This window comes from Camarhynchus parvulus, chromosome 21 (genome assembly GCF_901933205.1).
Source record: "Camarhynchus parvulus chromosome 21, STF_HiC, whole genome shotgun sequence".
NCBI classification, from domain to species: Eukaryota; Metazoa; Chordata; class Aves; order Passeriformes; family Thraupidae; genus Camarhynchus; species Camarhynchus parvulus.
Genome location: NC_044591.1, coordinates 6,681,008 through 6,696,896, shown reverse-complemented (window position 1 = coordinate 6,696,896; position 15,889 = coordinate 6,681,008). Strand labels below are relative to the sequence as shown.

The 15,889-nt window shown below is 45.6% G+C and overlaps 2 protein-coding genes across 2 annotated transcripts in view; both read left to right on the top strand.

The window, feature by feature from the left end:
* Nucleotides 1-4,560, top strand: part of KIF1B (kinesin family member 1B) — a 77,521-nt gene extending 72,961 nt beyond the window's left edge. Inside the window, 1 exon segment of the mRNA XM_030963772.1 lies at nt 6-4,560. Within this exon segment, the coding sequence (XP_030819632.1) occupies nt 6-48 (43 nt within the window). The 3' untranslated portion in view covers nt 49-4,560.
* A 149-nt stretch (nt 4,561-4,709) lies between these two features.
* Nucleotides 4,710-14,927, top strand: PGD (phosphogluconate dehydrogenase). Its single transcript, XM_030963773.1, has 13 exons — nt 4,710-5,426; nt 5,754-5,829; nt 6,258-6,437; nt 6,574-6,639; nt 7,687-7,805; nt 8,816-8,885; nt 9,219-9,353; nt 9,769-9,958; nt 11,809-11,939; nt 12,470-12,603; nt 12,932-13,031; nt 13,952-14,074; nt 14,614-14,927. The coding sequence occupies exons 1-13, from the start codon at nt 5,278-5,280 to the stop codon at nt 14,731-14,733; spliced, it is 1,593 nt and encodes a 530-aa protein (XP_030819633.1). The 5' UTR covers nt 4,710-5,277; the 3' UTR covers nt 14,734-14,927.
* Nucleotides 14,928-15,889: the final 962 nt, after the last annotated feature.

Genomic DNA, 15,889 nt, shown 5'->3' with positions numbered 1-15,889 from the left:
TGCAGGTCAAAGCTGGCTCGAAGACGCACGGGCCAGATGAAATACTGAGTCCATGTAATGTTCTCATCTGTTCTCCCCACTCACCTTCCCATAGATAGTGTTACCTCTCATTTTCTCTTTGTGATTCTTGACAGTTTCTCTTGTATGTAATCCTGTGGCTTAACATCCCCCACCTTCCCCACTCCTTCAGCACATTTTCTAGGTATTCTAACCCTACCTTGTTTCTTTTCACCTGTACCTGAATTGTACTAGTAGCATGTGGCCAAACAAAAAGAGAAAGAAAAAAAAAATCAAAAAAATCGAGTGATTATGCACGACTCTGAAAAGAAAAAAAAAATTTCCTATAACAATTGTTTATCCATTTCAACTGACCTTTTGGTGTCTGTCCCACTGTCCACTGTCTGTCTAGACTGCTACAGGGTTTTCATTCAATTTGTGACTTGGCAGTGGTCATTGGTTCCCTCAGGGCAAAGTTCCAATGCCAGGGAAAGATAAATTGTTTAGTGGAGACATTACCCAGCCAGGAACTGCAATAGCTCCTCAGGCTTTCTGGATCCAGCCTCGAAGTTAAACTCTGTTGAAAGCTGATATTGGACAAATCTATCTGGACAGACTGGATTTTGGACTTTGTTTCTGAGTTTCCAGGGTCCAGCAGGCTAAGGCACGAGCTAGGAAAAGTTAGGGAACAAACCAGGAGGGGCTGGCTAGAACAATCTGCTTTAAACTCTTGGTGTGGGGGTTGCAGGTGAACAGTGCTTGGGTTTAACTCTTTCCCAGAAGAGTTTCCATCAACACACACTCCTCAGCCTCTGAACTGAGCTGAGCAGACTGTGCTGATATGAGGGGAAATAGAGCACAGACTGAAATATGAGATAAAATCCCAAAAATTTCAGATACTCAAGCCATGTATTTGACAGATGGGGAGTGTTAAATAGAAATGAAAGTTCCTGTCCCTGGATCACCATGGAGGGCAGATCCCCTCTTCCTGCTTTTAGTCCTGACTGTTCTGCAGGAACAGTTAGTTCTCACCTGTCTGGGAAAGGGGTAGGACTGCCATGGGTGTGTCAGGGTTGTTCCCAAGGGCCTGTTTGTGCATCCCTAACCTGTAATGCTCCCGTGTCACCCCACCTGTCTGTGGGAGCACCCAGGGTCTGTGGAACACTTCCTAGGCCCAGCACCTGCAGTGTTCTCAGGGAGCCACAGGACACTTTCAATTCCTTTGGAAATAACTGCTGAGTGTCTCCTAATTTCCCTGCTGCAATTTTCATCAGCTATACCCCACTGTACTCAGAGTTAACCCCTCTGGGGAATAGAGCAAGTGGATTCTGGTCCTGGTCAGTGGCATGTCATAACTGGCTCCTTGGACATCAGCTGGGTGGTGTCAGTTCTTGACCTACAGTGTAAGTTCTTGTGGCCAAAGCTTTGGTCCTTGCCCCAAGGAAGAAGAGCAGAATGAATTTCCTTTTGGGGAAGTGAACTCCCCTCTCTCAGTCAGGTGTTGGGGAGGTTGGGGATGCTGTGTGTTCTTTCCTGCTGTGTTATCCTTTCTTGCTGTACCCAGGGCACTGGTAGGGCTGGCTGTGGCCCTGGGCAGTGTAAAGGGAGAGGTGAGAGGGTTTGTCCCACTCTTGCAGAAGGCACAGCAGGCACGGTGCAGCCCAGTAGGCTCAGTTGGGGTTCAGGCCATCAGCCGGGCAGGCCACGCCTGCGTGGGACTGGAATGTGCTGAGAAAGGGCTTTGCTGTGTGGGGCCTCATCGTCCAGAGCAGCTCAGGGCACAGGGAGACCTCCTGGCAGCCTGGAAGGCAGAGGAGCAGGGAGATGGAGCTGACACTTGCTAGGACATACCTTTACATATCTCGAGGTAGTTCTCAAGCTAACTCATATGCTCATGCTGTCTCTGTGGTCCTCAGATTTATTTCAGAACTGGAAGCCAGAGTGAGGGAGCATCCTGGGGACCCAGGAACATGACAGGGATAGGGTTTTGGGGTTTTTTGGGTTTTTTTTCCCTTTTGTTTTTGTCTTGTTTAACTGTGTGTGACTCTTAATACAGTGATGATATTCCTTTGTTATGCAATGATGATAAAGCACTTCCAGTGTGTGGATAAAACTGCTTGTCCTGCAGGAGGGCTCCTCACACTGCACCTAAGCTGATCTCAAGAATTAGGTTAACTCTAAGCATTAAGTTATTGCTGCCATCACCACTGTTTATAATGACAGTGGAACCTGTTTGAGGAGGCAGAGTGATTGAGGTGGGGGTAGGTTGTGACACACTGAGATCATTTTAACTTTTATCTGTTTCTTTTTTTTAACTAGAAGAAAACTAGTTTTCTAAGTCTTTGCTTTGGATAAGCCAGAGAATGAACCATGTGGTTATAGGCATTGCACAAACTCATGATAAAGGGATCTTCATTTAAAAGCAGGATGAGACAGATGCTTATCTTACAGAGAGCTTGAAGTGTTACAGTTGTTGCACAAATGTCACTCTTCTGTCTTAAAACTCCAAGCAAATTCTGGTGACTTGAGGTCTGAGTGGATAATGGATCATCAGAAGACCAAAAGTCTGGTTTTAAGCATCAGCATCTCTTAAAGCTGCATAATCTGTAACGAACTAGGTCCTTGTTGTGTGGAGTTCAAATGGGCATTACTGTTTTCAGGTCTGACATAAAGGCAGACAAAGTTTTTCTGCAATTACTGAGGCCTGCTTTGAGACATTGGGGTTTTCCTACTTAAAACTGGACTGAAACCAGTCCGAGTTTTCTTTAAAGAGATAACAAACCAAACAAATAAACAAAAAACGTGAATTTCCATTCACTTCAAAGCTTAGCCCAACATGTTAGAAATTTCTTTTTGGAAACAGAATGAGGAAGGTAAAATATGCTAAGTTGCCTTCTCCTGACACTCCAAAGCCCATTCTTGGTTACCTGCTGTGTGTGTGGAGTCCCAGAGTCAGACAGCTCTGGGGACTCAGCCTCTGTAGAGGAGGCATCCTGCTGTGGGCCTGCCAGCCCGTGAGGACACACACTAGCAGGGGGCTTGGTGGGCATTCCCTGGGAGGAACGAGTGTCAAACCATGCTGTATTTGGGTGTTTATGATCCTTGCCAAAAGGAAGGAGAAAACTGTCCTTTTTGTCCATTGAAAATTATGTTGGATCTTCCTGAGTATTGTAAAATTAAGCTAAACCTCCTATACTGTGTTTTAGAAATGCACTTTAAGTACCTTTTTAAAGAAGATTCCTGTATTCTGGGAATACAGAAGAGAAGGGAGTACTATTTCCAGAGAGTATGATTTCCAGACTGCCAAGAAAAGGTTTTTTGTGTCAATGTCTAATAGTCCTTATTACTGATTAGCATGGTATTTCAAAGCAAAGACTTTACTTTTTGCTGCTTGTTATCTAATTTACAGGGATTTAATTTTATGTAATGTATTGTATATTTATACATCTGTAATTAATTGCACATTAGATAAGAAAGAGGATTAGCTTCGGTCTAACACCCACTGGTACTAAACAGCCTGTGCACGTGGATCTGCCTGTACCCCTGCACACCCGAGCTGGTGGCAGCTGATGCTGTGGTGGGTGTTGTGCTGAAGGTGAGCTGTGACCTGCTGCTGGAGGAGGAAGGGTCCTGCTGCTGCTCGGGGGGGCTTTGCTGGCTGTCCCTGCAGATGGCGCCGACGTGTGCGTTGCATCTCTCCGTGGTAGTCACTAACCCAGTCTGTGGTCTGGCTGTAGTGTCTGTAGCAGGATGTATTAACTTCGTGCTTCCTTGTTTCAAAACATCAGCTGTTCAAGAGCAGGACTGACTTTTGTTCAGAAGGCCATTTATGTGTTCAATGTATTTGAAATCAAAACTAGTCCAACACTTACCAGATGATTGTGTCCAATGTCATTGGGAACAGGATTGAAATTGCTGGGATCAGCTGTGTATTCAGAAAACTGGTGTGGAGCTCCTAAGTCTTCAATTCTTAATGTTGCCAAGTGAATGGGCTGCCCCTGAGCAGTGCTGAATTTACCTCCTGCTTGCCTGGAAACCAGGGACTGGAAGCAGAGGAAGTCTTGAATGATCAGCACTTCCCAGGATCAGGTCTGAATTTTCCACTTTGCTTGTTCACATTTCATGTGCGGTTGGTTACGGCTCCCGAATTTGGACATCAGACATGCTGTTCACTGGAATACAACCCCTGGAATTGCGGTCCCCATGTCCCTGTTAATCTCTCTGTACACAAGGTATACAAGGTAAATGCTGTATAAGTGGCCTTCTTGAACAAATCTCTTTGCAAACTGATTTCATCCCAGCGAAGGAGTGTATCAGCAACACTGTACATTAATTTCAGGTTTTCATTTTCTTATTTTATTTTGTAAATATATCTGATATTTGGAGCTTGAGTATACAAAATGTAAATATAGTTCATGTATTTGTACTAATTCTGATCCATTTGCTGTATAGCCTTAGGTGTGCAATGCAGATATCTAACTGTGTATGGTAACCTTGCACCACTGAATTGTTAGTGAACGAGGTGAAACAATAAAGGTACAACCAGTGCATTAGCAGATAGAATGTGTGCTCCTGTCATTATGATTTAATTACTTGTATCTTATGTTGATTACTTGTTTTTAAAACCTGTGCTGAAGAAGATGATGCTTTAATTAAGTTTATCTCGACTGCTCTTAAGAAAGAAGGGGTGCCCAAAATTAAGGTGAACCAAAAACTTGATGGGCCAGATTGCTGCGGGTCATCTTGTTTAGGAAATAACTTATACAGAATTTAATAGAAACTATGGTCTCAAGGTGTGTGTGTGTGTCCGATACATGGGCGCGAAGGTGGGGCAGCGGCTTTGTCCTCCTGGGATCGCCTCGGTGCTGATGGGAGGACAGGTTTGTCAAGTTTGGCCTGGCTGCACAAAGACAAACGGGTAGCGGTGATAGCTGAGGGGCTGACTGCCGCCTGGGACAATGTTCAGCGCCAGAATCGAAGCCAGTTAATAATAATTACTAATGACAAACTGCGCAGTTCCCGGCGGAATCAGGGGTGCGTATCGCTGGGAACAGAGGCACAGCCGACGGCACGGGGTAGCTGCGCGGCTCCTCCGAGAGCGGGCGCGGCTCCCGGGGCTCCCGGAGCTCCTTGGGCCTCGCAGGCGGCGGGGAAGCGTCAGAGCCCGGCGGGGACCGGACAGCGCGGGGCCCGGCCCGCACCCGCGCCACTGCCGCTTTAAGGGGGCGTGGCCTCGAGGCATCGGGCCATGGGCGGGGGGCGGAGTCTCCCCAAGAGCCAATGGGCGCGCTCGGCCCCGCCCCGCCCCGCCCGCGGCTGAGGAGAGGAAGCGGCGCGCACCGCAGGCCGAATCCGCAGAGCCCCGAGAACCGGAGGGAACGGAGAGACCCGGGGGAACAGAGAGACCCGAACGCCGCTGCCATGGCCGAGTGAGGGGGGCGGGACCGCGCGCGGGGCGGGAGCGGGCCCGGCGTGGCCGCGGTGCGGTGCGGCTGCAGCCGGCTCGCGGCGCCGGGAGGCCCCGGTGCGGTGTTTGCCGCGGGGGCTCTGCCCGGTGGCTCCGCACAGCCTCGATCTGTGATCGCTGCAGTAACAGCTGAGAGAATGAACTCAGATCTCCGTGGTCGTTAGGAAGGGATGGGATGGGCTGGGCTGCCCTGGCAGCTGGCATGGTCAGAACAGCCGGGCAGGGATGGATGCTGCTGCTGGATCACTGCCAGTGACCTCCCTGGCATTTTTGTTCTTTCACGTTCCAGAGCTGACATTGCTTTGATTGGACTGGCCGTGATGGGTCAGAACCTGATTTTGAACATGAATGACCACGGCTTCGTGGTAAGTGAGGAAACAAATTGTTTAGGAAGGCTGACTAGTAGCACTTGGGATTGGAGCTGAACATTTTGTGGGTGCTTTCCCCTGCAATTGTGATGATGTAATGGGTGTTATTTCCTCCTTTTAGTTATACCCTGTGCCGGCCTTTGTCCTGTTTCCAGAGAAGAGCAGCGGTGCATGCCTGTACTCAGCTGGCACCTGATATGTTAATTATGCATGACTTTTCCCTGAAGTTTGCCTTGGCCTTGCCATTAACCACAGGTTCTCGAGGCACTTGCAAAGACATGCTCAGGTTCATCCCTGCCCTGGGCCTGTCACGAAGGGAAGTGGGAGCGCGCAGGATGTTGAACCTTGCTTGTATAATTTGTAGTCTGAGCTGAAGTTACTGTTCCATTGGCAGCTTTTACTAACGTGTTTCCTTGCCCCCCCAGGTCTGTGCTTTTAACAGGACAGTTTCCAAAGTGGATGATTTCCTGGCTAACGAGGCCAAGGGAACCAAAGTGATTGGTGCTCACAGCCTGGAGGAGATGGTCTCCACGCTGAAGAAGCCCCGTCGCATTATCTTGCTGGTGAAGGCTGGAAGTGCAGTGGATGACTTCATTAATAAATTGGTGAGGCAGACGTTCATTCTACCTGAGACTTCTTGCTGTCTTTTGGAGCAGTTTCCTCTGGAAGTCTTCAGTTATTCATCATTAGTGAGGTTTTGAATGTATGGAGGAAACCTAAATGCTGATTTCTTTTTGACAGGTGCCATTGTTGGAGACTGGAGACATCATAATTGATGGTGGGAATTCTGAGTATAGAGATACCACGGTAAGCCTGTTTCCTGCCTAAAGTGAATGAATAAAATACGCACAACTTTTCCACTTCTGATCATCAGAATAGTTGCTCAATAATATGCCATCAGCCCTGTGCTCTGGAAAAGCCAAACTGATTTCTGCAAAAATCATGCAGGCTATTAAAAAGCAATTAAGGACTGTACTATAAGAATGTTTTTATAGAAGTTACCCAGACCACGAGAAAATATTTTTTTCAACATGTTTTAAAGAGTGAAGGCCTTTAGAAAATTTTATTTTACAATGTTAGGGAGTTTTCAGGGAGATTTATAAGTCTAAGGATATTTATAGATTGTTGCTTTTTCCTAATCCTTCGTGATTACAGGACAATCCAGTAAGACAGAACTGCTCATTTGGCTGTCTTGGTAGTGGAAGCAGCAGAGTAATTATCTGCTTGTGAACAGGCTGTAACTGTAGAAGTTACAGAAGCTACATTAGCCTCTCTGGGGTGTTCATGTGAAAATATTGCATTCAGACTGGTGTTTCTAAATCTTAGAAGAGGTGCTCGTGTTCATCTTCCTGCTCCGACATCCTGATCTTGGATAGGTGAGCTGGCCATGCCAGAGTGAAAGGCTCAGTGAGGGTCAGTCCTTGGGGAGCTTGCAGCTGTCCTGGGGGATCTCAGAGGCAATTTCTTGCCCTTAGAGTTTTCTGTGCTTGCACCTTCACTCTGCAGTGAACTCAGCAACTCCACCTTGGGCCTAATCTGCCTCCCCCACATCTTCACACAGAGCATGTGTCACCTGACGCCTAATTCCAGGCCTCTTCTGGCCTCAGTGCTGCTCGTGTCTTTCTGGTGCTTATAAGAACTTGTTTTTTCACCATGTCACTTTTGCAAGGATCCAAAGCAACAGGAAGTTTCCTAATGCTCACTTTGGTGTATGAACAAGCTTTCTTAAGGTTAGCTTCTAGCACATCCAAAGCAGAACTGAAAACCTAATTTTACATCCCAATTGCTAGCCTTTGTGTGTAAGGCTCTGGCATGAAACAAAATTAAATAGTGCTGCTCTGCTCTTTGTTCCAGAGGCGTTGTAAGGAGCTACAGGCAAAGGGCATCTTGTTTGTGGGAAGTGGAGTTAGTGGTGGGGAGGAGGGTGCCAGATATGGACCTTCTCTCATGCCAGGAGGAGCCAAGGAAGCCTGGTAAGCATCATGAACTGCTATGTTTTCTTGTTCAGAATGGTTTGCAACAATTCATGTTGTGCACTGAGGGAGGGAAAGAGGAGGGTGTGGGTGTGGAGAGAACGAGATGTGTTGCCATCTCACTTCCTCAAGGCTCCAGATTTCTCAACCTGGCTGGGGTCATGGGGCAGTGCTAAGCCTTCATGTAAGGCAGAACAAAGGCTTTTCTTCCAGGAATCCACAGGCAAAAGTAGGACCTACAGACATCTGAAGGGAGAAGGGAATTTTGCTTAAATTTTAAACAAGTATTTTTTCTTATTTTTTTCTTTTGAGACTGTACACACTTGGGAAGCTGCTAACCATGAATCAGGCAGCAGCAAATGGCCCTGTAGTGACACATTATAAAAGGAGCTTCAGTACATGTTTGTGCTACTATTGAATGCATCAGTTTATTTGCAAGCTTCTGCATGCTGCTGTGCTGTTTTGTACTCATGCCTCAGTAAAGGACTGCACATCAATGCTCATATTAGACTTTATCTCTGTTTGCCCATTCTCTGTATAATATGGAAAGAAAAGGTGTGTCTAGGCTTTAAGTGAGCTTTAATATCTCTTGAGTCCCTGTCCATTTGCATTAGTGTTTCATACCTGTATCAGCCTGTTCAAATTTGATGGCACAAAGCCATCAACAACAGTAAGTTTCTGCCCAATCATCTTTTGCCTTGATAGCTAAGTTGGGACAGCTTCTGTGTTCAAATGGAGAGGATATTTCGGCTCCTTGAAGTGCATTACGCTTGTCCGTACAGTGTTGGAAGCATGACTTGCTTGTTCCAATGTCTTGCAAGCTCTAGTTGGGAAAAACAGATTTAATTGACATTGCTGTGTGGATGGGTTATCAACCTGCCAAGTGCCCTCAGCCCAGGCTGCCTTTTGGCAGGTTACAGAAGGCATCATACCAGTAGATTTTATTTGTTTTCTCTTGTGGTGTTTGTATCCCCTGCCTGGCTGCTAAGGTGTATTCTTTCTCCCCACAGGCCCCACATCAAGACCATATTTCAAAGCATTGCTGCTAAAGTGGGATCTGGGGAACCTTGTTGTGACTGGGTAAATAGTTATTTGATACTGACCCTAACTTGGGGTTAGATCCTTGCTTAGGCAGTTTGGTTGCTGAGGGAACACAGCACCCTCAGTGGCTGATCTTCTGGCTGTGCTAATTTCCAATTACCATCTCTGACAACTCATACTGTGCAATGGAAAGACAAAGTTTTGTGGCTGGGTCATGTGCTGGGGGAGCTAAATGGACCTGTGAGCCACTGGTTTCTGTTAGCACTGTCTTTGATTCCTTCCTTTAGGCAGAAGGAAGCCATGGGCAGGTATTAAACACTGGAAGTGATGACAATGCTGTTGCTGAGGGGATTTTTGGATGTTTCTGAACAGGTGGGAGAGGAAGGAGCTGGACATTTCGTGAAGATGGTGCACAATGGGATTGAGTATGGAGACATGCAGCTGATCTGTGAGGCCTATCACCTGATGAAGGATGTGCTGGGCATGGAGCACGATGAGATGGCAAAGGTGATTTGTGGTTTTTCATGTCTTTCCTTTTTTTGTGCCATGGTCTGCCACTGGTGGGGTGCTGGGCTTGGGTAAAGCTGCTGCATGTACATGAAGTGAATTTTTCTGACGTGCTTCCTGCAAGAGTGGGGTACAGTATTCCTCAGGAGCTTTACATGAGATAGGAGCAGTGAGCACAGACAGCTGAATGCTTACAAATGTTGTCTAAACCTCTTGCCATGCTGCAGTTGATTTCTCTCCAGGAAGCACCTTCATGTATAGAGATGGGAACTACCTTGCCTGAGAAGAGCTAGTGAAATACTGAGCATTATAATCAAGCAGGCAAAATATATACATTAATCAATTAAAAGATATAGTAGAGACATAGCAAATTGCGGTGTGTATGAATATGTATATACTTTTTCTCCTTTTTCAGGTATTTCAGGAATGGAATAAGACAGAGTTGGACTCTTTCCTGATTGAAATCACAGCCAATATTCTCAAATTCAAAGACAGTGATGGCAAATACCTCCTCCCAAAGATCAGGGACAGTGCAGGGCAGAAAGGCACGGGGAAGTGGACAGCCATTTCTGCTCTGGAATACGGAGTCCCGGTCACACTCATCGGTAACTGGTGCTTTCATCTTTCCTACCCCCATGTACCACATCACAGTAATGACAGGGGAAAATATAGTCTGAGCAGTGAGCCCACAGCAGGGCTGGGCTGGCAGAAGAGGCTCTTGTAGGTGTAGCTGTTCCAGCTTTTCTGCCCTGACAGCTCCTGGGTTTTTTTGCTGGGCTTGTTTTTGCCCTGTTCCTTCAATGCTGGCAGTCCTGCTGTCACCTGCGTCCCTGGTGTCTGCAGTGCTGTGAGGACTCAGTGATGTTCAGGGGAACATTAAGTGTTGTGCTCAGAGTGCTGTAATGCAGAGGAGCTGGAACACATCTGCAACACGTTTAGAGTGCCCTAATACCACAGCTCCAGAGCAAGTTTCCCATTGAGTAAATGAGTCAAAAGGTTCTTTGCTCTCAGATTTGCTTTCATTTCCATGCTTTCTCTACCTCTTTTTCCTTTGCATTGGCTGGTCAAGTCCTGAAGATAAGAAAAATTACATTCAGTAGCTAAAAGAAAGTAACTGCAGTGTAGCTGTCAAAGAAACATGGCTGCATTCCAGCAGCAAAACAAGTTCTCTAAATGGTTTTAATGTTTTACCGCTGCTGTAGTCCTTCAGTTCTAGGCTTGAAACAGTGTTTCCTGCTTGTACTGCTAATATTCTCCTCTTTGGGGTGCTTGCAGAGATCAAGGGTGGAGGAGACACTCCCTGATGAGTGCTCTGCAGTGCCAGGGAGCATTGTTAGGTAATAGCTGATAGGGAAGTGTGTGCCATAGTCCTTGTGCAAACGTGGCCACTCTCAGGGCAGTTGCTGTGTGGTTTTACTGCATGAGCATGACTTGCAGACTTCTGCTTGTAAAAGCAGAGTCATGCTACTCCTGCTTTTTCCTGATTTTCCTACCGTACTGCTCCTCCCCTCTGGAGAAGGAAGTTTTTGCAGAAATGGAAATTAGCAGGTTCTGATTTAGGTGTAATATGTCCTCCTGCTGTAGGGAGGATCCAGAGTCTTGTGAAAACATTACTCAGTCTTTAGTCTTGTAAAAACATTACTCAGTCTTTTTTTTTTAATTGTTGCTGATTTTGCAGTGTGGGGTGGTTTTTTTTGTTTTTTGGTTTGTTTGTTTGTTTGTTTGATATATCACAACTCAAAGGGTGGAACAAAATGACAGTATGAAGACTTGCTTCTCTTTCTATCAGACCCTGAAAAGCAAACTTTTTTCTCCCTCATTTTACAATACTGTCTTCAATTGCAAACAAGTACAGCTTAAACCAGCTTGATTAGGAACTCACTGAGCCAGCCTGCCAGATGATATTTAGTAACCTGTTTAGTGATGTTAGAAAACATTCTTATGGACTTCTGAATACTAGTGCTAGGGGCCTACCAGATTTATCAATCTTATGTCATCCTGTAAGTTAACTTGCTGTTTTATTCTTGATTTTAATTGCCCTTATTTTGCATATGTGCATTTTAAAGCACATCCAGTTAATGTATGCTGGCATTTAAGGAACAGCTTTTTATCTTAAAAGCATGATACAATACTTGGTGAAGTCTTCAGCCTTGCTGTTCCCTAGACTGCAGTAAATTCTCAAAATTGAGAGCTGGTAAATGTTCCTGAGGATAAACTTTTATGTGGATAACTTGTGGCTTTTTTCATTATCATTTGAAAGCTGTATCAGTCAAGACTTACCCAATGGTTGTACTGAGTGGCAGTGTTGCTGTTGGAATAATTCATTTTTGCACCCGTTATTTTGCTTGTGTACATGGCTCATCACTCAGTGACACTCCATGGTGCTTGGGTATCTCAGACATGGACAGGGATGCCCAGCTTTCTAATGATCTCCTCTTGCCTGCCATACCCAAAGGTGAAGCTGTGTTTGCACGGTGCCTGTCTTCCCTCAAGGAGGAGAGAGTGCAGGCCAGTCAGCTGCTGGAAGGGCCCAAAATGACTCCATTCAGTGGGAACAAGAAGGCCTTCCTGGAGGACATCCGCAAGGTGAGTCCTTGTGCAGGGTTAGAGCAGGTTTGGGGTGCTCTGAACCCTGGGGAGGAGCTCTTGTGTTCACATTTCACGAGAACTGGTTCCTGCTTTCAGCACTGTGCATTGTCTCCTGGTGTCCACAAAGCACAATGTGACCCATTCCTAAGCAAAGGAAGGTTAGGAAGGATCCTGAAGGAATTCAGCTCTAAGCCACAGTGGGCAGAGACAACTACATGGGGCACAGAGATCATAATTCATGCACAGGAGCTTGTCCACCCCTCAACACTCCTGCCTTTGCCTGGGTATTGCTCTCTTGATCTCTCTCTGTTGAAACCAAACTTTCCAACGGGAAGGGATATTTTGTTTCTCAAATAACTGGAATGTTGCTACTGTTGCCCTGTTGAGATGCGGGCTGAACAGATGTGGGCTGAACAGAGTGCATATCCCGTGAAGTTAGTTTGTTGTTCAACTTTGTGAGACTTCTCTTGGAATGTGAATTTGGTTGTTTTTTTTTTTTTTTTTTTTGGTTTTTTTTTTTTTTTTAGGCCCTGTATGCTTCCAAGATTATCTCATATGCTCAAGGCTTCATGCTGCTGAGACAAGCAGCCAAAGAATTTGGCTGGACACTGAATTATGGTGGTATTGCACTGATGTGGAGGGGAGGCTGCATCATCAGAAGGTAATTGAGATGAGGAGGTAACCTGGCTGCTGAGGGGAGAGAGAAGAGCAGGCAGTTTAGTTTATGAGGTGCTTGGCTGACAAGCCTAGAGATTTCCTTGGAAAATCCATGGAGTTACTGTGCTGGTAAGATTCTGAGAGGCTGTAGACAACACCAAGGGTTACTAGATGAACCCACTATTCTGGTGGCTTAACTGCTGAAAATGTTTTTTTATCTTTGCCATATTTGGAATCTTAGTCTGGCTGAGTGAAGTTTTAGCACTGTAAGTTTTGAATTCTGGGCCTTTGTTGGAAGCTGTGACATTTATTCCTGGTTAACTTTTGCCTAGTGTGTTCCTGGGAAAAATCAAAGATGCTTTTGATCGAAACCCTGAGCTCCAGAATTTGCTGTTGGATGATTTCTTTAAGAAAGCTGTAGAAAACTGTCAGGTAAGTTCCAAGGAAAGGAGAGCATAAAACCAATAATTTACAGCCAGGACTTTTCTGGGTTTTTCTCTTTGAAACTGACCAAGCTATGACTGGAAACTGAAGGTTCCCTTTTTAGTGGGGCAGAAGAGCCTTAGGCAGAAATCCAGCAATTCAGAAGGACCATAATATGAGGAAAAAAGGCCTGGCCTGTGTGAACATTCTTTTCACTGCCCTGTGTCTTGTGCCTGCTGTGCGGTTGGATTTCAGCTGAGCAGACCATAAAGCTCTGTTCCAGTACCATTGTTTGCAGCAGCCCCAGAACAACAGTTCCAGACCCACCCATTCTTTAGGCCTGTGTCTGTGAACACTGTCCTGATTTGGATGGCGCTGATGGGTGGAATTAAAACCACATTATCTGGCCAAAAAAGAAGTCTCATATTATCCTTAGTAGTTCTTGTAACTGAATCTGAATATTCCATGCAAATTACTAGACCAGATGAACAGTTGAACTGAGGATTATCCATGTCTGTCTGGAGTGTCAGTGCTGTCCTCTTGGGCCCTTGGGCGAGCTTTGTTCTGTGCTTGGTCAGAGGTCCTGGAACATTCCCCTCAGAACATCCCCACTGAGTTCACGCTTTTGAGATGCTCTGACCATGTTTATGTGAAAGAACATCATCCTTGCTTGAGGCTGTGGTTTGTCTGCATGTCTCAACTGTTCTTATCCTGCTGTTAACTCGGTCTTACTTGCCATTATTTTAGATCAACCTCGTTTATGTAAAATTGGGAATCTGCTGCTGTATTTGCTCAGACTTGGTTATTAGATTGCACAGAGTGTGAAATAGCACACACAGTTGTACTGGAGTAGTTCATGTGCCTGCATGTCCCCCAGAGCCAGCATAAAACTGATCAGTTTCCTTTTCCCCCCTTTTCCTCTCTCCCAGGAGTCCTGGCGCCGTGTGATCAGTACTGGTGTGCAGATTGGAATCCCTATGCCCTGCTTCACTACAGCACTTTCTTTTTATGATGGATACAGGCATGAGATATTGCCAGCTAACCTGATTCAGGTAGGTACTGAAATCTCATCATGCTGCTATTTAAATACTGCTGTAAAGGTCTCAGTGGCAAGATGTCCTAATCATTCACAGTATAGGTTGCCTAATATATTTCTGTTGAACCTGGAATTTATGTCAGTGAAGCACTTATAGACAGCTGGATAAAGAACACCAGAGATACTGGTATGGCAGTGCCCTGTGTGTTTGTATTCCCTCTGTGAACCAAGGGTAATGATATCTTTGAACTCAAATGGTTTGTAGAGAAGTATCTTTGAATGTTTGGATGTATGGAAGTGCTGTTTTTTTAGATTAGTACCAAGCAGAAATACTGTACTTGCATTTCTGCAGAACCCTTAATTTAATTATTAGATATCAGTACATTTTTCATTGCAGTGGTTTTGCTAATAATGAGAAAACAATTTTGAGTGTTATAATATTGCACTCCAATCTTATTTCTACTATTCTTTGTTAGGTAACAGTAGGTGCAACTTCCAGGACTCATATGATACTGACATTTGTGTGTCTGGTTTGTCTGTGTGTTCTCATTCCAGGCTCAGCGTGATTACTTTGGTGCACATACATATGAATTATTATCAAAGCCGGGGGTATTTATCCATACTAACTGGACAGGCCATGGAGGAAATGTGTCCTCTTCTGCTTACAATGTCTAATGGAAATTCTTCCACTTGGAGCCGAGATACTGTAGATCTCCAACATTTCTTCTAGAATATCACTTTTTACTGTACTCCACTAGAACTTGTGTTTGGACACTTTTGTAATAACTTGGGGGTGTGTTTCATACCTATATGTATATCTCTCTATATGTATCATATAAGAAAACTAAATAAATTTAGTTATAAATGTATTGAGGTGTTTTCTTTCCACTGGTGCTGGCCAAAACTAAGTAAAATGTTTTTGTGCAGTCTTTAATAGAATTTATAGTCATGTTAGGTTTATAAATATTGTAGTGCATAAATTCCTAGGGGTCAAGACAGAGATGACTGCAGTTTAGGAATTGCTGAGATGGACATTGGCGGACAGCACAGGAACTTACACAAGGTTCCAGGCAAATAAAGGCCTTTCTCCTGTTGCTGTGGTTTATTCCTAACAGGCAGTAGCTTGGCTTTGACAGATTTAATTCCTGGGCATTCAGCTGCCCAGTCTGTCACACTGAGCTCTGCTTTTGGTGGAAGGGTGGGATGGCTCATGGAGAAATGAAACTCATACTCCTGTCACCATTCTCCCTCCATCTGTTGTTCTCAGTTCTCAGCATAAACATTTTGCATTTTTGTGTGCTTGCACTTCCCCCCCCCAAATCTCCCTGATTCTTCGCCTCTTATTCCACCGGGGCAATTAAAAATACCCACGCAACATGCAAAGTTGGCTCTATTTTATGTCCTCCCCCTGCAATGCTACTGCCAGTCCTCTTCAGGACATCTGAAAATTCACCCGGGTGTCTGAACCTTCTTATTTCTCAAAACCTGTTAAATTTTGTGCTGTGCACGCTGATTTTTTACATTAATTTTTGACCATATATATTTCTACTAAGACAGCTACTTAGTCACTAGTTGACTATCTGTATGAGGTAAAATGTAACTCTCAACTGACGGTACCTTTTCTGCAGATCACGCGGTAAGATTTGGGAGTTCTGTGGAACAAACCCGGGGGACGCCGACGCTGCCTCGCGGGGTGGCCGCGCGTCCCCTCACGGGGCCCCGGGGCGGGCCCGACATGGCGGCGGCCCCGCCCCGCCCCGCGCGCCGGGGGCGGGAGATCGTGAGGGCAGTGATGGCGGCGGCCCCGCCCCGCCCCGCGCGCCGGGGGCGG

Excerpts from the sequence above, each read along its gene's own strand:
- PGD (XM_030963773.1), top strand. The coding sequence starts at position 5,278 with ATGGGCGCGCTCGGCCCCGCCCCGCCCCGCCCGCGGCTGAGGAGAGGA. Across the intron at positions 5,830-6,257 it reads TGAATGACCACGGCTTCGTG|GTCTGTGCTTTTAACAGGAC; the intron begins GTAAGTGAGGAA and ends TTGCCCCCCCAG. Across the intron at positions 9,959-11,808 it reads AGTCCCGGTCACACTCATCG|GTGAAGCTGTGTTTGCACGG; the intron begins GTAACTGGTGCT and ends CCATACCCAAAG.